This window comes from Mytilus californianus, unplaced genomic scaffold (assembly GCF_021869535.1).
Source record: "Mytilus californianus isolate M0D057914Y unplaced genomic scaffold, xbMytCali1.0.p SCAF_6, whole genome shotgun sequence".
Taxonomy (NCBI): domain Eukaryota; kingdom Metazoa; phylum Mollusca; class Bivalvia; order Mytilida; family Mytilidae; genus Mytilus; species Mytilus californianus.
In genome coordinates this window covers 70,809,736-70,834,832 of record NW_026262712.1, presented here as the reverse complement: position 1 = coordinate 70,834,832, position 25,097 = coordinate 70,809,736, and the positions used below count along the sequence as shown (strand labels likewise).

General features: G+C 36.3%; 1 protein-coding gene across 1 annotated transcript; it reads left to right on the top strand.

Annotated features, from left to right (window-relative positions):
- The first annotated feature begins 6,927 nt into the window (after nt 1–6,927).
- LOC127706592 (DNA polymerase epsilon subunit 2-like) lies at nt 6,928–7,656 on the top strand. The gene has a single exon (XM_052211247.1). It carries the CDS (start codon nt 6,928–6,930, stop codon nt 7,654–7,656), a length of 729 nt encoding a protein of 242 aa, XP_052067207.1.
- Nucleotides 7,657–25,097: the final 17,441 nt, after the last annotated feature.

Genomic DNA, 25,097 nt, shown 5'->3' with positions numbered 1-25,097 from the left:
ACAGTTTAACCATTGAAAAAGATGTTTGACACAATACCGCCAATTCTTAGATGCGCAAACCCTGTTTTTAATGAAAAGAACCTCTTTAAATCTCGTTTCTGAACGAGGATATTCTCTTAATTGACATGCAAGAAGTGTTTTATCGAAGCAATTACTTATAATTCTATCTATAAAAGCTTGATCTGATCCAGGACTCTAACTAGGCTTGAATTGAAGCATTTATTTGGGTGCTGAGATATAAAGGGACAAATTAGTGTCAATTTTGATGTCTTGTCAGGATGGCCGAGTGGTCTAAGGCGCTGCGTTCAGGTCGCAGTCTGGTTCTCCAGGCGTGGGTTCGAATCCCACTTCTGACAAATTGTATATTTTTATTGGCACCTATACATGTTATAGACATCTCAGGAACAGTTTAACCATTGAAAAAGATGTTTGACACAATACCGCCAATTCTTAGATGCGCAAACCCTGTTTTTAATGAAAAGAACCTCTTTAAATCTCGTTTCTGAACGAGGATATTCTCTTAATTGACATGCAAGAAGTGTTTTATCGAAGCAATTACTTATAATTCTATCTATAAAAGCTTGATCTGATCCAGGACTCTAACTAGGCTTGAATTGAAGCATTTATTTGGGTGCTGAGATATAAAGGGACAAATTAGTGTCAATTTTGATGTCTTGTCAGGATGGCCGAGTGGTCTAAGGCGCTGCGTTCAGGTCGCAGTCTGGTTCTCCAGGCGTGGGTTCGAATCCCACTTCTGACAAATTGTATATTTTTATTGGCACCTATACATGTTATAGACATCTCAGGAACAGTTTAACCATTGAAAAAGATGTTTGACACAATACCGCCAATTCTTAGATGCGCAAACCCTGTTTTTAATGAAAAGAACCTCTTTAAATCTCGTTTCTGAACGAGGATATTCTCTTAATTGACATGCAAGAAGTGTTTTATCGAAGCAATTACTTATAATTCTATCTATAAAAGCTTGATCTGATCCAGGACTCTAACTAGGCTTGAATTGAAGCATTTATTTGGGTGCTGAGATATAAAGGGACAAATTAGTGTCAATTTTGATGTCTTGTCAGGATGGCCGAGTGGTCTAAGGCGCTGCGTTCAGGTCGCAGTCTGGTTCTCCAGGCGTGGGTTCGAATCCCACTTCTGACAAATTGTATATTTTTATTGGCACCTATACATGTTATAGACATCTCAGGAACAGTTTAACCATTGAAAAAGATGTTTGACACAATACCGCCAATTCTTAGATGCGCAAACCCTGTTTTTAATGAAAAGAACCTCTTTAAATCTCGTTTCTGAACGAGGATATTCTCTTAATTGACATGCAAGAAGTGTTTTATCGAAGCAATTACTTATAATTCTATCTATAAAAGCTTGATCTGATCCAGGACTCTAACTAGGCTTGAATTGAAGCATTTATTTGGGTGCTGAGATATAAAGGGACAAATTAGTGTCAATTTTGATGTCTTGTCAGGATGGCCGAGTGGTCTAAGGCGCTGCGTTCAGGTCGCAGTCTGGTTCTCCAGGCGTGGGTTCGAATCCCACTTCTGACAAATTGTATATTTTTATTGGCACCTATACATGTTATAGACATCTCAGGAACAGTTTAACCATTGAAAAAGATGTTTGACACAATACCGCCAATTCTTAGATGCGCAAACCCTGTTTTTAATGAAAAGAACCTCTTTAAATCTCGTTTCTGAACGAGGATATTCTCTTAATTGACATGCAAGAAGTGTTTTATCGAAGCAATTACTTATAATTCTATCTATAAAAGCTTGATCTGATCCAGGACTCTAACTAGGCTTGAATTGAAGCATTTATTTGGGTGCTGAGATATAAAGGGACAAATTAGTGTCAATTTTGATGTCTTGTCAGGATGGCCGAGTGGTCTAAGGCGCTGCGTTCAGGTCGCAGTCTGGTTCTCCAGGCGTGGGTTCGAATCCCACTTCTGACAAATTGTATATTTTTATTGGCACCTATACATGTTATAGACATCTCAGGAACAGTTTAACCATTGAAAAAGATGTTTGACACAATACCGCCAATTCTTAGATGCGCAAACCCTGTTTTTAATGAAAAGAACCTCTTTAAATCTCGTTTCTGAACGAGGATATTCTCTTAATTGACATGCAAGAAGTGTTTTATCGAAGCAATTACTTATAATTCTATCTATAAAAGCTTGATCTGATCCAGGACTCTAACTAGGCTTGAATTGAAGCATTTATTTGGGTGCTGAGATATAAAGGGACAAATTAGTGTCAATTTTGATGTCTTGTCAGGATGGCCGAGTGGTCTAAGGCGCTGCGTTCAGGTCGCAGTCTGGTTCTCCAGGCGTGGGTTCGAATCCCACTTCTGACAAATTGTATATTTTTATTGGCACCTATACATGTTATAGACATCTCAGGAACAGTTTAACCATTGAAAAAGATGTTTGACACAATACCGCCAATTCTTAGATGCGCAAACCCTGTTTTTAATGAAAAGAACCTCTTTAAATCTCGTTTCTGAACGAGGATATTCTCTTAATTGACATGCAAGAAGTGTTTTATCGAAGCAATTACTTATAATTCTATCTATAAAAGCTTGATCTGATCCAGGACTCTAACTAGGCTTGAATTGAAGCATTTATTTGGGTGCTGAGATATAAAGGGACAAATTAGTGTCAATTTTGATGTCTTGTCAGGATGGCCGAGTGGTCTAAGGCGCTGCGTTCAGGTCGCAGTCTGGTTCTCCAGGCGTGGGTTCGAATCCCACTTCTGACAAATTGTATATTTTTATTGGCACCTATACATGTTATAGACATCTCAGGAACAGTTTAACCATTGAAAAAGATGTTTGACACAATACCGCCAATTCTTAGATGCGCAAACCCTGTTTTTAATGAAAAGAACCTCTTTAAATCTCGTTTCTGAACGAGGATATTCTCTTAATTGACATGCAAGAAGTGTTTTATCGAAGCAATTACTTATAATTCTATCTATAAAAGCTTGATCTGATCCAGGACTCTAACTAGGCTTGAATTGAAGCATTTATTTGGGTGCTGAGATATAAAGGGACAAATTAGTGTCAATTTTGATGTCTTGTCAGGATGGCCGAGTGGTCTAAGGCGCTGCGTTCAGGTCGCAGTCTGGTTCTCCAGGCGTGGGTTCGAATCCCACTTCTGACAAATTGTATATTTTTATTGGCACCTATACATGTTATAGACATCTCATGAACAGTTTAACCATTGAAAAAGATGTTTGACACAATACCGCCAATTCTTAGATGCGCAAACCCTGTTTTTAATGAAAAGAACCTCTTTAAATCTCGTTTCTGAACGAGGATATTCTCTTAATTGACATGCAAGAAGTGTTTTATCGAAGCAATTACTTATAATTCTATCTATAAAAGCTTGATCTGATCCAGGACTCTAACTAGGCTTGAATTGAAGCATTTATTTGGGTGCTGAGATATAAAGGGACAAATTAGTGTCAATTTTGATGTCTTGTCAGGATGGCCGAGTGGTCTAAGGCGCTGCGTTCAGGTCGCAGTCTGGTTCTCCAGGCGTGGGTTCGAATCCCACTTCTGACAAATTGTATATTTTTATTGGCACCTATACATGTTATAGACATCTCAGGAACAGTTTAACCATTGAAAAAGATGTTTGACACAATACCGCCAATTCTTAGATGCGCAAACCCTGTTTTTAATGAAAAGAACCTCTTTAAATCTCGTTTCTGAACGAGGATATTCTCTTAATTGACATGCAAGAAGTGTTTTATCGAAGCAATTACTTATAATTCTATCTATAAAAGCTTGATCTGATCCAGGACTCTAACTAGGCTTGAATTGAAGCATTTATTTGGGTGCTGAGATATAAAGGGACAAATTAGTGTCAATTTTGATGTCTTGTCAGGATGGCCGAGTGGTCTAAGGCGCTGCGTTCAGGTCGCAGTCTGGTTCTCCAGGCGTGGGTTCGAATCCCACTTCTGACAAATTGTATATTTTTATTGGCACCTATACATGTTATAGACATCTCAGGAACAGTTTAACCATTGAAAAAGATGTTTGACACAATACCGCCAATTCTTAGATGCGCAAACCCTGTTTTTAATGAAAAGAACCTCTTTAAATCTCGTTTCTGAACGAGGATATTCTCTTAATTGACATGCAAGAAGTGTTTTATCGAAGCAATTACTTATAATTCTATCTATAAAAGCTTGATCTGATCCAGGACTCTAACTAGGCTTGAATTGAAGCATTTATTTGGGTGCTGAGATATAAAGGGACAAATTAGTGTCAATTTTGATGTCTTGTCAGGATGGCCGAGTGGTCTAAGGCGCTGCGTTCAGGTCGCAGTCTGGTTCTCCAGGCGTGGGTTCGAATCCCACTTCTGACAAATTGTATATTTTTATTGGCACCTATACATGTTATAGACATCTCAGGAACAGTTTAACCATTGAAAAAGATGTTTGACACAATACCGCCAATTCTTAGATGCGCAAACCCTGTTTTTAATGAAAAGAACCTCTTTAAATCTCGTTTCTGAACGAGGATATTCTCTTAATTGACATGCAAGAAGTGTTTTATCGAAGCAATTACTTATAATTCTATCTATAAAAGCTTGATCTGATCCAGGACTCTAACTAGGCTTGAATTGAAGCATTTATTTGGGTGCTGAGATATAAAGGGACAAATTAGTGTCAATTTTGATGTCTTGTCAGGATGGCCGAGTGGTCTAAGGCGCTGCGTTCAGGTCGCAGTCTGGTTCTCCAGGCGTGGGTTCGAATCCCACTTCTGACAAATTGTATATTTTTATTGGCACCTATACATGTTATAGACATCTCAGGAACAGTTTAACCATTGAAAAAGATGTTTGACACAATACCGCCAATTCTTAGATGCGCAAACACAGTTTTTAATGAAAAGAACCTCTTTAAATCTCGTTTCTGAACGAGGATATTCTCTTAATTGACATGCAAGAAGTGTTTTATCGAAGCAATTACTTATAATTCTATCTATAAAAGCTTGATCTGATCCAGGACTCTAACTAGGCTTGAATTGAAGCATTTATTTGGGTGCTGAGATATAAAGGGACAAATTAGTGTCAATTTTGATGTCTTGTCAGGATGGCCGAGTGGTCTAAGGCGCTGCGTTCAGGTCGCAGTCTGGTTCTCCAGGCGTGGGTTCGAATCCCACTTCTGACAAATTGTATATTTTTATTGGCACCTATACATGTTATAGACATCTCAGGAACAGTTTAACCATTGAAAAAGATGTTTGACACAATACCGCCAATTCTTAGATGCGCAAACCCTGTTTTTAATGAAAAGAACCTCTTTAAATCTCGTTTCTGAACGAGGATATTCTCTTAATTGACATGCAAGAAGTGTTTTATCGAAGCAATTACTTATAATTCTATCTATAAAAGCTTGATCTGATCCAGGACTCTAACTAGGCTTGAATTGAAGCATTTATTTGGGTGCTGAGATATAAAGGGACAAATTAGTGTCAATTTTGATGTCTTGTCAGGATGGCCGAGTGGTCTAAGGCGCTGCGTTCAGGTCGCAGTCTGGTTCTCCAGGCGTGGGTTCGAATCCCACTTCTGACAAATTGTATATTTTTATTGGCACCTATACATGTTATAGACATCTCAGGAACAGTTTAACCATTGAAAAAGATGTTTGACACAATACCGCCAATTCTTAGATGCGCAAACCCTGTTTTTAATGAAAAGAACCTCTTTAAATCTCGTTTCTGAACGAGGATATTCTCTTAATTGACATGCAAGAAGTGTTTTATCGAAGCAATTACTTATAATTCTATCTATAAAAGCTTGATCTGATCCAGGACTCTAACTAGGCTTGAATTGAAGCATTTATTTGGGTGCTGAGATATAAAGGGACAAATTAGTGTCAATTTTGATGTCTTGTCAGGATGGCCGAGTGGTCTAAGGCGCTGCGTTCAGGTCGCAGTCTGGTTCTCCAGGCGTGGGTTCGAATCCCACTTCTGACAAATTGTATATTTTTATTGGCACCTATACATGTTATAGACATCTCAGGAACAGTTTAACCATTGAAAAAGATGTTTGACACAATACCGCCAATTCTTAGATGCGCAAACCCTGTTTTTAATGAAAAGAACCTCTTTAAATCTCGGACTTCCGGTTTGGACATTCAGCAAGAAGGACGTAATTTTCAAAGCTGAGTTTCAATCGAAATTTTTCTCGTCTTTGGACGAGCCATCCATGGCTTAAGGTGTAAGTGAATACTCCCAGTGACATTACATTTGAGAATCGTGAATTATTTTCCATATTTCTGACATTTTAAAGTGTTTTCGTAACCTCCCTTCACCATGCCTGGTGAAAGGGGGGCGAATAGAACTGTGAAGGAACAGACTGTTCTTGTTGATGTTGGGGACAATAAAAATGTTTCGGCCTTGTCGGTTATAAATAGTGTAGAAGCAGAAGTTGGTGAAGGTGTAGTGGAGGCTTGTGTACCTAAAAGCGGAAACGTGTATGAAATAACACTTAAAGAACTAGAAGCTGTTGATTTGTTATGCGACACGGGGTTCAAAGTTAACAATGTGAAGTTTAAGCCAAACGCTGTATTTTCAAAGCAAAAAATGGTGAGCTTCCTTAATGTGTCGTATTATGTGACGGATGAAGAAATTACCAAAAAACTTGAAGATTTCGGTGCCGAACTAATATCGCCTATTAAACGCCGAATGCATCCTGGCACGACCATTGCAGATGGTACAAGGTACGTGGTAGTAAGGTTCCCAGAATTTCGTCAAAGTCTACCGTACAGTATGAAATTTTCTACAGGTGTCAATTCGCACGAATACATAAGAGTATTACATGACAATCAGAAAAGGGTCTGCTCGAAATGCTTCGAATCCGGCCATGTTTATATTAACTGCCCTGACAATATGTGTTATCGTTGCAAAGATAGTGGTCATTTGGCTCGCAATTGTCCGAAACCACGCTGTGATAAGTGTCAGCGATATCCAGCCAGCTGTATTTGTGAACCTGTATGGGGTTATGATCGTCCTGATACTGAACCCCAAAATGACTCTAAAGCTGAAGACTCTAATGTCGAAAATGATAATGCAACTAATGATGAACAAATGGAAGAAGATGAAGAGGTTAAGAATGATGATCGTGATGATGTAGATGATGCGCTAAATTTAGATGACCGTGATGATTCAACAGATGTAAAAGAAAATTCTGATGTTAATACTGCCCAAGATGAACTAAACCTAGATGAAAATCCTAACACTGATTCCAGTAACAATACTCCTGACGATGATGATGAACAAACTGAAGTTATGACAGTACATGAACATTCAAAAGACAATTTAATTGACAATGAAATAATTATTTTGCATAAAAAAGGGGGGTCCAAAAAAGTGAACGAGTCAGTTTCTCATGAGTCAAATGTTGACATAGTTGATTGTGATCATGACAAAAATGTAGAGTCTTCGATTGCCAGTGAATCAGAAATGGAAATTACTGATGAGGAACTGGCTCGTAGTATGGGTAAAAAAAGAAGGCGTCGTTTAGTTACTAGCCCTAACCTCACCCCTGAGGACATTAAGAAGATGAAGTCTAATCCTAAGTCTAAACTCTCTCCTAATAAACCAAGTTCAAGTTCATAGGTACATACCTTTATTGTTTATTTTTCTTGTTGATGGTAAATATTGTTAGCATAAATGCTAATGGTCTCAGAGATGTCACAAAGTTTCAGAATTTTACAAAATACTGTTCAGAAAATTATTTTGATATTGTTGGTATCCAAGAAACCTTTTGGGATGATGGTATTATTCCAAATATTGAAAAATTTTGGGAAGGAAAAATATATTTTTGTAATGGTGTAAACCTGAGACAAGGTGTTGCTTTTTTAGTAAGCAAAAGAGTACAAAATCAAGTGTCCGAAATTCAAAGTTTTGACGGTAGATGTATCCATATTTCCTTTAAACAGGATGATAAAACTATTGATATAATTAATTGCTATGTTCCAAACATTATGCAAGAAAAAAATAAGTTTTTTGAGAAACTTGCTTCTAAAATGCCGAATTCAGAAAATATAATTTTACTAGGTGATATGAATACATCTCTGTCAAATCTTGATCGTTGTGGTAAAACAGTACACACTCAAGATAAAGCATACAAAGAACTCACAAACATGTGTGACATGTTTAATTTGTATGATGTATGGCGAGCGAGAAATCAAAATGCACGAACCTTCTCTTGGCGTCGTATCGTTCAAAATGTCCTAATTCAAAGTAGAATTGACCACATTTTTATTCCGAAAGCATATTCACAATTCGTCAAAAACGTGTATTATAAACATAATACTTTCAGTGACCACTCTTTTGTCAATCTAAATATAGATTTTACTGAAATTGAAAGAGGCCCAGGGTTATGGATATTTAATAATTTGTTATTACATGACGAGGATTATGTTCAAAAAATTTCACGATTAATTGAAAAAGAAAAAAGTTGTAGACTTTTTGATGATGAGCCGCTTATTTGGTATGACAATTTAAAATTTAAAATAAAACAATTATCAAAATCCTATGCGCAAAATAAATCGCGTATTGAAAAGTCAGAATATTTTAAGCTTCAAAATGAATACGAAAAACTATCGTCTATGGCGGTAAATAATGTAAATTTTGATGTAAATAAGTTCGAAGAAATGAAACTAAAACTTAAAACATATGAAGATAAAATTTGTAAAGGTGCAATTTTGCGCTCAAAGGCCCAATGGGCTATAGACGGTGATAAAAGTTCTAAATATTTTTTGCAACTTGAAAAATATAAACAAAATAGTAACGCTATAAAAGAATTAAAAACAACCGAGGGCAAAATTTTAAAAACTACAGATGAAATTTTAGAAGAAGTACATAAATTTTATAAAGAGTTATACTCTAGTACAGTAATAAATAAAGATAAGGCAAAAGAAATTTTGGAATATATTTCTGAAAAAGTTTCTGATGAAGATAGTGAAAATTTAGAAACCGATTTAACTCTAGATGAAATTAAATCGTCATTATTTGGCATGTCAAAAAATAAATCTCCGGGTCCTGATGGATTAACAGTTGAATTCTTCTGTAAATTTTTTCATTTGTTTGGTGAGATTTTTCTTAAAATTTTTAAAGTTATAGAAGAAGATCACATCCTTACAAGATCAATGCGGCATGGTATAATAAACTTAGTTTATAAAAACAAAGGGGATAAAAATCTATTAAAAAATTTTAGACCGATATCTTTGCTTTGTGTAGACTACAAAATAATTGCTAGAATAATGTCCAATAGATTAAAATTTGTTCTACCGAAATTAGTGTCTAGTTTTCAAACATGTTGCATACTAGGCCGCGACATTGCAGACACTACATCAAGTATAAGAGATCTAATTGAAATAATTGAAAATGATGATTTAGAAGCCTATCTTATTAAAGTTGACCAGGAAAAAGCTTTTGATAAAGTTGACCATGATTATCTGTTTTTAGTTTTAGAAAAATTTGGTTTTGGTCCTAAATTTATGCAGTGGATAAAAATATTTTATAACAATGTAAACAGCAGTGTAAAATGTAATGGTTTCCTTACAAAGTATGTTAAACTAAATAATTCAATAAAACAAGGGTGTCCAGTTTCTGCTCTCCTCTATGTGTTGGTGGCAGAACCATTAGGTCAAGCTATAATTAAAAATAAAAATATTCAGAGTGTAAATATCCCAAAGTCAAATGTAAATGCTAAAATTTTTCAACACGCAGATGACACAAATATTTTTACTTCAAATAAAAAATCTGTAAATGAAGCTTTCAAAGTTCTTAATTTGTACAGTGAGGCTTCTGGTGCTAAAATTAATAAACAAAAATCTGAAATTATGAGTTTAGGTTCTGGCAGTATTACTGATTCAGAGTTAAATAAATTACAAATACAAAAAAGTGAAAATGTAACAAAAGTTTTAGGCATATATGTTGGAAAGGATAAAGAGTTATGTGAACTTCTTAACTGGAAGGATAAAATTAAAAAGATAAAAACAATTTTGTTCTTTTGGAATAAAAGAGAATTAACTTTACCAGGTCGAGCTACAGTTTTAACTTCCCTTATAATGTCGCGGTTATATTATACTGTAACGGTATGTCCATTGCCGGAAAAAGTTAAAAATGAAATCCGACTAATTGTTATAAAATTTCTTTGGCAAAGTAAATCACATTTAGTAAAATATCAAAGTGTAGTAGGTACAAAACTGGAAGGTGGCTTAAACATTCCTGATATTTTTCTAAAAATGCAAGCCTTTAGATTAAAATTTCTTAAAAAATATTTGGACCCTGAATGTCAATCAATTTGGAAAGGTGCGTTTGATTACTTTATCTCTAAAATCGATAATATGGATTTAAAACAAGATGTAGTTTATACGCATTTAAATTCAAAACAGATTAAACACTTACCGCTTTACTATCAAGAAATGATAAACGCGTATTATAAAATAAAATCCAATTTGAAAATCGATTTTCAAGTGCAACATGTATATAATAATCCGCTGTTTTGTAATCCAAACATAACATGCAACGGTAAAATGCTTCTGTTTGAAAAATTCATTCAAACAGGCTTGATACGAATAAAAGACATTTGCTATGAATTTATGCCGGGTTTCTTCACATCGAATTCAATAGATGAAATAATAAAACAAAAATTTCCTGATGAAAAAACAGAACAAATAAAAACAGCTTTTGATAAAATCATTCGATGTATTCCTGACGAGTGGAAAGAACTATTAAAATCCGAAAATCCTCTGAATGTTGAGATTACTCCGATTGTTAAAATTTGTTTAGATAACGATAGAGAAATTCACATTAGAAGTGCTGTGACGAAATTATTTTACAGCCTTCTTTTGACAAAATTTTTTGAAACGCCCTCTGCTGAAAAGCATTGGGCGGAGCTATATCCGTCTCTCAATTTCAAAAATCTTTATTTGGTTGTCAATCAGTGTTGTTTACCTCCTGATTGTCATTGCTTAAACTATAGGATTGTCCATAGAGCTATTTTTACACTCGAAAAGTTGGTCAGAATAGGTCAGGCAGATACTAGCACATGCAAAACGTGCGGCCAGGGTATAGAAAATCTTAGTCACATGTTTGTACTTTGTCAAAAGTTCAAACCACTTCATGATTACCTGAAAGACATATTACACAACATTTTTATCAATTACCCGCCTGATATGGTTAATTCTATTGATTATGAACAGTTATTTTTACTTGGGTTTTTGAAACGTTCACAAGTTATTAATACTTATTTTTTAAATTTTTTCCTTAGTGTAGCCCGACTTTGCATATTCAAATCACGGAATTTAAAAGTTTTTCATGACAAAGACATAGATGCACTTCGTTTATTTAAGTACACAATTAAAAAATACATTGAATACGCATACACGTATTATAAAATGACACAACAAAGACAATTATTCTATAAGTATTTTTTACACAATAACACTTTATTGGATATTAAAAATGACAACATAGTTTTGTTTGTCTAGACAGTTACTTCAATTTGATTGGTTGTTAGAACAAAAGATCACATTCCAATGTAAAATTATCGATCGCATTTAGGTGTGTTCGACTTTTGAAAATATTTTAGAGTTGTCTCGCTTTCAATATATAACTTATATTGAATCTGTCCTGTTCAATTCATATACCCTTTTGATGAATGAATCACTATAAAATAAATTGGGACTAATATGCTATACCATTTTTAAAGTTTTTAACGTGTCTCACCTAGATGTATTTTATTTTTTACTAATGTAGGAGGATAACTACTAACAACTCTGTATAGAAAACTTCTCACCAATGAGGAATGTCTCATGGTGACAGTATGTAAATATGTAATAAAAATTTTATTAATGAAAAAAAAAAATAAGGCGCTGCGTTCAGGTCGCAGTCTGGTTCTCCAGGCGTGGGTTCGAATCCCACTTCTGACAAATTGTATATTTTTATTGGCACCTATACATGTTATAGACATCTCAGGAACAGTTTAACCATTGAAAAAGATGTTTGACACAATACCGCCAATTCTTAGATGCGCAAACCCTGTTTTTAATGAAAAGAACCTCTTTAAATCTCGTTTCTGAACGAGGATATTCTCTTAATTGACATGCAAGAAGTGTTTTATCGAAGCAATTACTTATAATTCTATCTATAAAAGCTTGATCTGATCCAGGACTCTAACTAGGCTTGAATTGAAGCATTTATTTGGGTGCTGAGATATAAAGGGACAAATTAGTGTCAATTTTGATGTCTTGTCAGGATGGCCGAGTGGTCTAAGGCGCTGCGTTCAGGTCGCAGTCTGGTTCTCCAGGCGTGGGTTCGAATCCCACTTCTGACAAATTGTATATTTTTATTGGCACCTATACATGTTATAGACATCTCAGGAACAGTTTAACCATTGAAAAAGATGTTTGACACAATACCGCCAATTCTTAGATGCGCAAACCCTGTTTTTTAATGAAAAGAACCTCTTTAAATCTCGTTTCTGAACGAGGATATTCTCTTAATTGACATGCAAGAAGTGTTTTATCGAAGCAATTACTTATAATTCTATCTATAAAAGCTTGATCTGATCCAGGACTCTAACTAGGCTTGAATTGAAGCATTTATTTGGGTGCTGAGATATAAAGGGACAAATTAGTGTCAATTTTGATGTCTTGTCAGGATGGCCGAGTGGTCTAAGGCGCTGCGTTCAGGTCGCAGTCTGGTTCTCCAGGCGTGGGTTCGAATCCCACTTCTGACAAATTGTATATTTTTATTGGCACCTATACATGTTATAGACATCTCAGGAACAGTTTAACCATTGAAAAAGATGTTTGACACAATACCGCCAATTCTTAGATGCGCAAACCCTGTTTTTAATGAAAAGAACCTCTTTAAATCTCGTTTCTGAACGAGGATATTCTCTTAATTGACATGCAAGAAGTGTTTTATCGAAGCAATTACTTATAATTCTATCTATAAAAGCTTGATCTGATCCAGGACTCTAACTAGGCTTGAATTGAAGCATTTATTTGGGTGCTGAGATATAAAGGGACAAATTAGTGTCAATTTTGATGTCTTGTCAGGATGGCCGAGTGGTCTAAGGCGCTGCGTTCAGGTCGCAGTCTGGTTCTCCAGGCGTGGGTTCGAATCCCACTTCTGACAAATTGTATATTTTTATTGGCACCTATACATGTTATAGACATCTCAGGAACAGTTTAACCATTGAAAAAGATGTTTGACACAATACCGCCAATTCTTAGATGCGCAAACCCTGTTTTTAATGAAAAGAACCTCTTTAAATCTCGTTTCTGAACGAGGATATTCTCTTAATTGACATGCAAGAAGTGTTTTATCGAAGCAATTACTTATAATTCTATCTATAAAAGCTTGATCTGATCCAGGACTCTAACTAGGCTTGAATTGAAGCATTTATTTGGGTGCTGAGATATAAAGGGACAAATTAGTGTCAATTTTGATGTCTTGTCAGGATGGCCGAGTGGTCTAAGGCGCTGCGTTCAGGTCGCAGTCTGGTTCTCCAGGCGTGGGTTCGAATCCCACTTCTGACAAATTGTATATTTTTATTGGCACCTATACATGTTATAGACATCTCAGGAACAGTTTAACCATTGAAAAAGATGTTTGACACAATACCGCCAATTCTTAGATGCGCAAACCCTGTTTTTAATGAAAAGAACCTCTTTAAATCTCGTTTCTGAACGAGGATATTCTCTTAATTGACATGCAAGAAGTGTTTTATCGAAGCAAATACTTATAATTCTATCTATAAAAGCTTGATCTGATCCAGGACTCTAACTAGGCTTGAATTGAAGCATCTATTTGGGTGCTGAGATATAAAGGGACAAATTAGTGTCAATTTTGATGTCTTGTCAGGATGGCCGAGTGGTCTAAGGCGCTGCGTTCAGGTCGCAGTCTGGTTCTCCAGGCGTGGGTTCGAATCCCACTTCTGACAAATTGTATATTTTTATTGGCACCTATACATGTTATAGACATCTCAGGAACAGTTTAACCATTGAAAAAGATGTTTGACACAATACCGCCAATTCTTAGATGCGCAAACCCTGTTTTTAATGAAAAGAACCTCTTTAAATCTCGTTTCTGAACGAGGATATTCTCTTAATTGACATGCAAGAAGTGTTTTATCGAAGCAATTACTTATAATTCTATCTATAAAAGCTTGATCTGATCCAGGACTCTAACTAGGCTTGAATTGAAGCATTTATTTGGGTGCTGAGATATAAAGGGACAAATTAGTGTCAATTTTGATGTCTTGTCAGGATGGCCGAGTGGTCTAAGGCGCTGCGTTCAGGTCGCAGTCTGGTTCTCCAGGCGTGGGTTCGAATCCCACTTCTGACAAATTGTATATTTTTATTGGCACCTATACATGTTATAGACATCTCAGGAACAGTTTAACCATTGAAAAAGATGTTTGACACAATACCGCCAATTCTTAGATGCGCAAACCCTGTTTTTAATGAAAAGAACCTCTTTAAATCTCGTTTCTGAACGAGGATATTCTCTTAATTGACATGCAAGAAGTGTTTTATCGAAGCAATTACTTATAATTCTATCTATAAAAGCTTGATCTGATCCAGGACTCTAACTAGGCTTGAATTGAAGCATTTATTTGGGTGCTGAGATATAAAGGGACAAATTAGTGTCAATTTTGATGTCTTGTCAGGATGGCCGAGTGGTCTAAGGCGCTGCGTTCAGGTCGCAGTCTGGTTCTCCAGGCGTGGGTTCGAATCCCACTTCTGACAAATTGTATATTTTTATTGGCACCTATACATGTTATAGACATCTCAGGAACAGTTTAACCATTGAAAAAGATGTTTGACACAATACCGCCAATTCTTAGATGCGCAAACCCTGTTTTTAATGAAAAGAACCTCTTTAAATCTCGTTTCTGAACGAGGATATTCTCTTAATTGACATGCAAGAAGTGTTTTATCGAAGCAATTACTTATAATTCTATCTATAAAAGCTTGATCTGATCCAGGACTCTAACTAGGCTTGAATTGAAGCATTTATTTGGGTGCTGAGATATAAAGGGACAAATTAGTGTCAATTTTGATGTCTTGTCAGGATGGCCGAGTGGTCTAAGGCGCTGCGTTCAGGTCGCAGTCTGGTTCTCCAGGCGTGGGTTCGAATCCCACTTCTGACAAATTGTATATTTTTATTGGCACCTATACATGTTATAGACATCTCAGGAACAGTTTAACCATTGAAAAAGATGTTTGACACAATACCGCCAATTCTTAGATGCGCAAACCCTGTTTTTAATGAAAAGAACCTCTTTAAATCTCGTTTCTGAACGAGGATATTCTCTTAATTGACATGCAAGAAGTGTTTTATCGAAGCAATTACTTATAATTCTATCTATAAAAGCTTGATCTGATCCAGGACTCTAACTAGGCTTGAATTGAAGCATTTATTTGGGTGCTGAGATATAAAGGGACAAATTAGTGTCAATTTTGATGTCTTGTCAGGATGGCCGAGTGGTCTAAGGCGCTGCGTTCAGGTCGCAGTCTGGTTCTCCAGGCGTGGGTTCGAATCCCACTTCTGACAAATTGTATATTTTTATTGGCACCTATACATGTTATAGACATCTCAGGAACAGTTTAACCATTGAAAAAGATGTTTGACACAATACCGCCAATTCTTAGATGCGCAAACCCTGTTTTTAATGAAAAGAACCTCTTTAAATCTCGTTTCTGAACGAGGATATTCTCTTAATTGACATGCAAGAAGTGTTTTATCGAAGCAATTACTTATAATTCTATCTATAAAAGCTTGATCTGATCCAGGACTCTAACTAGGCTTGAATTGAAGCATTTATTTGGGTGCTGAGATATAAAGGGACAAATTAGTGTCAATTTTGATGTCTTGTCAGGATGGCCGAGTGGTCTAAGGCGCTGCGTTCAGGTCGCAGTCTGGTTCTCCAGGCGTGGGTTCGAATCCCACTTCTGACAAATTGTATATTTTTATTGGCACCTATACATGTTATAGACATCTCAGGAACAGTTTAACCATTGAAAAAGATGTTTGACACAATACCGCCAATTCTTAGATGCGCAAACCCTGTTTTTAATGAAAAGAACCTCTTTAAATCTCGTTTCTGAACGAGGATATTCTCTTAATTGACATGCAAGAAGTGTTTTATCGAAGCAATTACTTATAATTCTATCTATAAAAGCTTGATCTGATCCAGGACTCTAACTAGGCTTGAATTGAAGCATTTATTTGGGTGCTGAGATATAAAGGGACAAATTAGTGTCAATTTTGATGTCTTGTCAGGATGGCCGAGTGGTCTAAGGCGCTGCGTTCAGGTCGCAGTCTGGTTCTCCAGGCGTGGGTTCGAATCCCACTTCTGACAAATTGTATATTTTTATTGGCACCTATACATGTTATAGACATCTCAGGAACAGTTTAACCATTGAAAAAGATGTTTGACACAATACCGCCAATTCTTAGATGCGCAAACCCTGTTTTTAATGAAAAGAACCTCTTTAAATCTCGTTTCTGAACGAGGATATTCTCTTAATTGACATGCAAGAAGTGTTTTATCGAAGCAATTACTTATAATTCTATCTATAAAAGCTTGATCTGATCCAGGACTCTAACTAGGCTTGAATTGAAGCATTTATTTGGGTGCTGAGATATAAAGGGACAAATTAGTGTCAATTTTGATGTCTTGTCAGGATGGCCGAGTGGTCTAAGGCGCTGCGTTCAGGTCGCAGTCTGGTTCTCCAGGCGTGGGTTCGAATCCCACTTCTGACAAATTGTATATTTTTATTGGCACCTATACATGTTATAGACATCTCAGGAACAGTTTAACCATTGAAAAAGATGTTTGACACAATACCGCCAATTCTTAGATGCGCAAACCCTGTTTTTAATGAAAAGAACCTCTTTAAATCTCGTTTCTGAACGAGGATATTCTCTTAATTGACATGCAAGAAGTGTTTTATCGAAGCAATTACTTATAATTCTATCTATAAAAGCTTGATCTGATCCAGGACTCTAACTAGGCTTGAATTGAAGCATTTATTTGGGTGCTGAGATATAAAGGGACAAATTAGTGTCAATTTTGATGTCTTGTCAGGATGGCCGAGTGGTCTAAGGCGCTGCGTTCAGGTCGCAGTCTGGTTCTCCAGGCGTGGGTTCGAATCCCACTTCTGACAAATTGTATATTTTTATTGGCACCTATACATGTTATAGACATCTCAGGAACAGTTTAACCATTGAAAAAGATGTTTGACACAATACCGCCAATTCTTAGATGCGCAAACCCTGTTTTTAATGAAAAGAACCTCTTTAAATCTCGTTTCTGAACGAGGATATTCTCTTAATTGACATGCAAGAAGTGTTTTATCGAAGCAATTACTTATAATTCTATCTATAAAAGCTTGATCTGATCCAGGACTCTAACTAGGCTTGAATTGAAGCATTTATTTGGGTGCTGAGATATAAAGGGACAAATTAGTGTCAATTTTGATGTCTTGTCAGGATGGCCGAGTGGTCTAAGGCGCTGCGTTCAGGTCGCAGTCTGGTTCTCCAGGCGTGGGTTCGAATCCCACTTCTGACAAATTGTATATTTTTATTGGCACCTATACATGTTATAGACATCTCAGGAACAGTTTAACCATTGAAAAAGATGTTTGACACAATACCGCCAATTCTTAGATGCGCAAACCCTGTTTTTAATGAAAAGAACCTCTTTAAATCTCGTTTCTGAACGAGGATATTCTCTTAATTGACATGCAAGAAGTGTTTTATCGAAGCAATTACTTATAATTCTATCTATAAAAGCTTGATCTGATCCAGGACTCTAACTAGGCTTGAATTGAAGCATTTATTTGGGTGCTGAGATATAAAGGGACAAATTAGTGTCAATTTTGATGTCTTGTCAGGATGGCCGAGTGGTCTAAGGCGCTGCGTTCAGGTCGCAGTCTGGTTCTCCAGGCGTGGGTTCGAATCCCACTTCTGACAAATTGTATATTTTTATTGGCACCTATACATGTTATAGACATCTCAGGAACAGTTTAACCATTGAAAAAGATGTTTGACACAATACCGCCAATTCTTAGATGCGCAAACCCTGTTTTTAATGAAAAGAACCTCTTTAAATCTCGTTTCTGAACGAGGATATTCTCTTAATTGACATGCAAGAAGTGTTTTATCGAAGCAATTACTTATAATTCTATCTATAAAAGCTTGATCTGATCCAGGACTCTAACTAGGCTTGAATTGAAGCATTTATTTGGGTGCTGAGATATAAAGGGACAAATTAGTGTCAATTTTGATGTCTTGTCAGGATGGCCGAGTGGTCTAAGGCGCTGCGTTCAGGTCGCAGTCTGGTTCTCCAGGCGTGGGTTCGAATCCCACTTCTGACAAATTGTATATTTTTATTGGCACCTATACATGTTATAGACATCTCAGGAACAGTTTAACCATTGAAAAAGATGTTTGACACAATACCGCCAATTCTTAGATGCGCAAACCCTGTTTTTAATGAAAAGAACCTCTTTAAATCTCGTTTCTGAACGAGGATATTCTCTTAATTGACATGCAAGAAGTGTTTTATCGAAGCAATTACTTATAATTCTATCTATAAAAGCTTGATCTGATCCAGGACTCTAACTAGGCTTGAATTGAAGCATTTATTTGGGTGCTGAGATATAAAGGGACAAATTAGTGTCAATTTTGATGTCTTGTCAGGATGGCCGAGTGGTCTAAGGCGCTGCGTTCAGGTCGCAGTCTGGTTCTCCAGGCGTGGGTTCGAATCCCACTTCTGACAAATTGTATATTTTTATTGGCACCTATACATGTTATAGACATCTCAGGAACAGTTTAACCATTGAAAAAGATGTTTGACACAATACCGCCAATTCTTAGATGCGCAAACCCTGTTTTTAATGAAAAGTACCTCTTTAAATCTCGTTTCTGAACGAGGATATTCTCTTAATTGACATGCAAGAAGTGTTTTATCGAAGCAATTACTTATAATTCTATCTATAAAAGCTTGATCTGATCCAGGACTCTAACTAGGCTTGAATTGAAGCATTTATTTGGGTGCTGAGATATAAAGGGACAAATTAGTGTCAATTTTGATGTCTTGTCAGGATGGCCGAGTGGTCTAAGGCGCTGCGTTCAGGTCGCAGTCTGGTTCTCCAGGCGTGGGTTCGAATCCCACTTCTGACAAATTGTATATTTTTATTGGCACCTATACATGTTATAGACATCTCAGGAACAGTTTAACCATTGAAAAAGATGTTTGACACAATACCGCCAATTCTTAGATGCGCAAACCCTGTTTTTAATGAAAAGAACCTCTTTAAATCTCGTTTCTGAACGAGGATATTCTCTTAATTGACATGCAAGAAGTGTTTTATCGAAGCAATTACTTATAATTCTATCTATAAAAGCTTGATCTGATCCAGGACTCTAACTAGGCTTGAATTGAAGCATTTATTTGGGTGCTGAGATATAAAGGGACAAATTAGTGTCAATTTTGATGTCTTGTCAGGATGGCCGAGTGGTCTAAGGCGCTGCGTTCAGGTCGCAGTCTGGTTCTCCAGGCGTGGGTTCGAATCCCACTTCTGACAAATTGTATATTTTTATTGGCACCTATACATGTTATAGACATCTCAGGAACAGTTTAACCATTGAAAAAGATGTTTGACACAATACCGCCAATTCTTAGATGCGCAAACCCTGTTTTTAATGAAAAGAACCTCTTTAAATCTCGTTTCTGAACGAGGATATTCTCTTAATTGACATGCAAGAAGTGTTTTATCGAAGCAATTACTTATAATTCTATCTATAAAAGCTTGATCTGATCCAGGACTCTAACTAGGCTTGAATTGAAGCATTTATTTGGGTGCTGAGATATAAAGGGACAAATTAGTGTCAATTTTGATGTCTTGTCAGGATGGCCGAGTGGTCTAAGGCGCTGCGTTCAGGTCGCAGTCTGGTTCTCCAGGCGTGGGTTCGAATCCCACTTCTGACAAATTGTATATTTTTATTGGCACCTATACATGTTATAGACATCTCAGGAACAGTTTAACCATTGAAAAAGATGTTTGACACAATACCGCCAATTCTTAGATGCGCAAACCCTGTTTTTAATGAAAAGAACCTCTTTAAATCTCGTTTCTGAACGAGGATATTCTCTTAATTGACATGCAAGAAGTGTTTTATCGAAGCAATTACTTATAATTCTATCTATAAAAGCTTGATCTGATCCAGGACTCTAACTAGGCTTGAATTGAAGCATTTATTTGGGTGCTGAGATATAAAGGGACAAATTAGTGTCAATTTTGATGTCTTGTCAGGATGGCCGAGTGGTCTAAGGCGCTGCGTTCAGGTCGCAGTCTGGTTCTCCAGGCGTGGGTTCGAATCCCACTTCTGACAAATTGTATATTTTTATTGGCACCTATACATGTTATAGACATCTCAGGAACAGTTTAACCATTGAAAAAGATGTTTGACACAATACCGCCAATTCTTAGATGCGCAAACCCTGTTTTTAATGAAAAGAACCTCTTTAAATCTCGTTTCTGAACGAGGATATTCTCTTAATTGACATGCAAGAAGTGTTTTATCGAAGCAATTACTTATAATTCTATCTATAAAAGCTTGATCTGATCCAGGACTCTAACTAGGCTTGAATTGAAGCATTTATTTGGGTGCTGAGATATAAAGGGACAAATTAGTGTCAATTTTTGATGTCTTGTCAGGATGGCCGAGTGGTCTAAGGCGCTGCGTTCGGGACTTCCGGTTTGTGTTTTGAAAAGGTTACACGTATTTTCTGAGTAGCGAAAATTCTTCTGTTTCTAAGGTTTTGCTCGGATATCCAAGCAGGGAAAGTGGAATATATTTTCGAACCTTGTTGACAGTAAGTGACTTTGAACTATTTAAGGAAAAAACATTTGTAAAGAAGAATTATAAATCAAATGTATCGTGTAGCTTTCAAGGCTGGAGGCACCATAAGGTTTTTTTATCATTAATAAAATTTAGACAATTATTTTGAGATGAATATGGATAAGTTACCGAAGTTTCTATTGAGTGCTATAAAAAGTGCGTGTGATGAATTTAGTACAATTACATATAGTGTACATGGTGACGATGAAAAAGCTAGAATATCAATAATGTTTTCAAAATCTGACAATAAGCAGGTGAAACGTAAATCTGGGGCAGCATTGAGAAGAGATAACAAGCGATTAAGAGAATACAATGAAAGCAGCAATAAAATACAAGTTACAAGTTTAGATACATTAGACAATATAACTGTAGAAACCGAAAATAATATTACGAGTGTTAGACTGGATGAATTCAATATGGAATGTGAAAATGAACCCAAAGATGCCTCTGGATATACATCAAAACAGTTAGGTGACAATGTAGAACGGTTATATGTAAACATAGATGACTCGTCTAACAGGTTTAGCGACGTACACATAAACCGGTTAGATTCAAGTATTGACACACCTGTAGAGAAGACAATAGTTACAAAATTAAAACCCAATCGAATAGTCAAACATAAAGATAACGGACCGAATGTTGATACGGAAAAGTGCGATTTAGATACTAGTAGTTCATCACAACCATTACATGAAGAATTTGGAAAAATAGTTTATAAAAAAAGTCGAGTTGGCCGAGATGTGTTGATTGGAAAGGTTAAAAATAGAAAATTGTTAATTACATACGAAATGGATAGAATGGCAATTAAAACATTGAATGATGATGATTACAATTATGAACATTATGAAGAATTGGTTTTAAAAGAATTTGAAGATGTGACAGAAACAATTTTTTGGAACGATAGGGTTAATTATGGAATTGAGAAAATGATTGACTACGTGAAACAACATAATTTGTAATGTAAAAGTTATTTAATATGATAAGTCTTGTGCGAGATAGGAACGAGTGACCTTTGTATGACAGTGTTTTTGTATGTGTGTGGGTTTTGTTTATTGATTTAAAAATGAAATATAGGCAATACAATGTATTTCCAATGTTCGTGTCATATTTATAAAATACATCGTATTCATTAACTTGCGTTTCTGGAATGGATATTACCAGCCGTACATGCATATAATGTGAATCTTTGACTTTTAATAGAGACACTTTTACATTCATGGAAAATATTGACTATATATATGATTTAATAACTAACAATTTGTTTGACAATAGTTTAAAAAAAAAAAAAAAAAAAAAAAAAAGCGGGTATTTTATTGTATGTAAGTGAATACAAAAGAATGATATGGTAAGACTGAGGAAGCCTATGAGTATAGGGACTTGATGTTTTCTGTGATATATGTAAATATTGTAAAAATTGAGATGAAGTTGAATAAATATACAAGATAAAAAAAATAAGGCGCTGCGTTCAGGTCGCAGTCTGGTTCTCCAGGCGTGGGTTCGAATCCCACTTCTGACAAATTGTATATTTTTATTGGCACCTATACATGTTATAGACATCTCAGGAACAGTTTAACCATTGAAAAAGATGTTTTACACAATACCGCCAATTCTTAGATGCGCAAACCCTGTTTTTAATGAAAAGAACCTCTTTAAATCTCGTTTCTGAACGAGGATATTCTCTTAATTGACATGCAAGAAGTGTTTTATCGAAGCAATTACTTATAATTCTATCTATAAAAGCTTGATCTGATCCAGGACTCTAACTAGGCTTGAATTGAAGCATTTATTTGGGTGCTGAGATATAAAGGGACAAATTAGTGTCAATTTTGATGTCTTGTCAGGATGGCCGAGTGGTCTAAGGCGCTGCGTTCAGGTCGCAGTCTGGTTCTCCAGGCGTTGGTTCGAATCCCACTTCTGACAAATTGTATATTTTTATTGGCACCTATACATGTTATAGACATCTCAGGAACAGTTTAACCATTGAAAAAGATGTTTGACACAATACCGCCAATTCTTAGATGCGCAAACCCTGTTTTTAATGAAAAGAACCTCTTTAAATCTCGTTTCTGAACGAGGATATTCTCTTAATTGACATGCAAGAAGTGTTTTATCGAAGCAATTACTTATAATTCTATCTATAAAAGCTTGATCTGATCCAGGACTCTAACTAGGCTTGAATTGAAGCATTTATTTGGGTGCTGAGATATAAAGGGACAAATTAGTGTCAATTTTGATGTCTTGTCAGGATGGCCGAGTGGTCTAAGGCGCTGCGTTCAGGTCGCAGTCTGGTTCTCCAGGCGTGGGTTCGAATCCCACTTCTGACAAATTGTATATTTTTATTGGCACCTATACATGTTATAGACATCTCAGGAACAGTTTAACCATTGAAAAAGATGTTTGACACAATACCGCCAATTCTTAGATGCGCAAACCCTGTTTTTAATGAAAAGAACCTCTTTAAATCTCGTTTCTGAACGAGGATATTCTCTTAATTGACATGCAAGAAGTGTTTTATCGAAGCAATTACTTATAATTCTATCTATAAAAGCTTGATCTGATCCAGGACTCTAACTAGGCTTGAATTGAAGCATTTATTTGGGTGCTGAGATATAAAGGGACAAATTAGTGTCAATTTTGATGTCTTGTCAGGATGGCCGAGTGGTCTAAGGCGCTGCGTTCAGGTCGCAGTCTGGTTCTCCAGGCGTGGGTTCGAATCCCACTTCTGACAAATTGTATATTTTTATTGGCACCTATACATGTTATAGACATCTCAGGAACAGTTTAACCATTGAAAAAGATGTTTGACACAATACCGCCAATTCTTAGATGCGCAAACCCTGTTTTTAATGAAAAGAACCTCTTTAAATCTCGTTTCTGAACGAGGATATTCTCTTAATTGACATGCAAGAAGTGTTTTATCGAAGCAATTACTTATAATTCTATCTATAAAAGCTTGATCTGATCCAGGACTCTAACTAGGCTTGAATTGAAGCATTTATTTGGGTGCTGAGATATAAAGGGACAAATTAGTGTCAATTTTGATGTCTTGTCAGGATGGCCGAGTGGTCTAAGGCGCTGCGTTCAGGTCGCAGTCTGGTTCTCCAGGCGTGGGTTCGAATCCCACTTCTGACAAATTGTATATTTTTATTGGCACCTATACATGTTATAGACATCTCAGGAACAGTTTAACCATTGAAAAAGATGTTTGACACAATACCGCCAATTCTTAGATGCGCAAACCCTGTTTTTAATGAAAAGAACCTCTTTAAATCTCGTTTCTGAACGAGGATATTCTCTTAATTGACATGCAAGAAGTGTTTTATCGAAGCAATTACTTATAATTCTATCTATAAAAGCTTGATCTGATCCAGGACTCTAACTAGGCTTGAATTGAAGCATTTATTTGGGTGCTGAGATATAAAGGGACAAATTAGTGTCAATTTTGATGTCTTGTCAGGATGGCCGAGTGGTCTAAGGCGCTGCGTTCAGGTCGCAGTCTGGTTCTCCAGGCGTGGGTTCGAATCCCACTTCTGACAAATTGTATATTTTTATTGGCACCTATACATGTTATAGACATCTCAGGAACAGTTTAACCATTGAAAAAGATGTTTGACACAATACCGCCAATTCTTAGATGCGCAAACCCTGTTTTTAATGAAAAGAACCTCTTTAAATCTCGTTTCTGAACGAGGATATTCTCTTAATTGACATGCAAGAAGTGTTTTATCGAAGCAATTACTTATAATTCTATCTATAAAAGCTTGATCTGATCCAGGACTCTAACTAGGCTTGAATTGAAGCATTTATTTGGGTGCTGAGATATAAAGGGACAAATTAGTGTCAATTTTGATGTCTTGTCAGGATGGCCGAGTGGTCTAAGGCGCTGCGTTCAGGTCGCAGTCTGGTTCTCCAGGCGTGGGTTCGAATCCCACTTCTGACAAATTGTATATTTTTATTGGCACCTATACATGTTATAGACATCTCAGGAACAGTTTAACCATTGAAAAAGATGTTTGACACAATACCGCCAATTCTTAGATGCGCAAACCCTGTTTTTAATGAAAAGAACCTCTTTAAATCTCGTTTCTGAACGAGGATATTCTCTTAATTGACATGCAAGA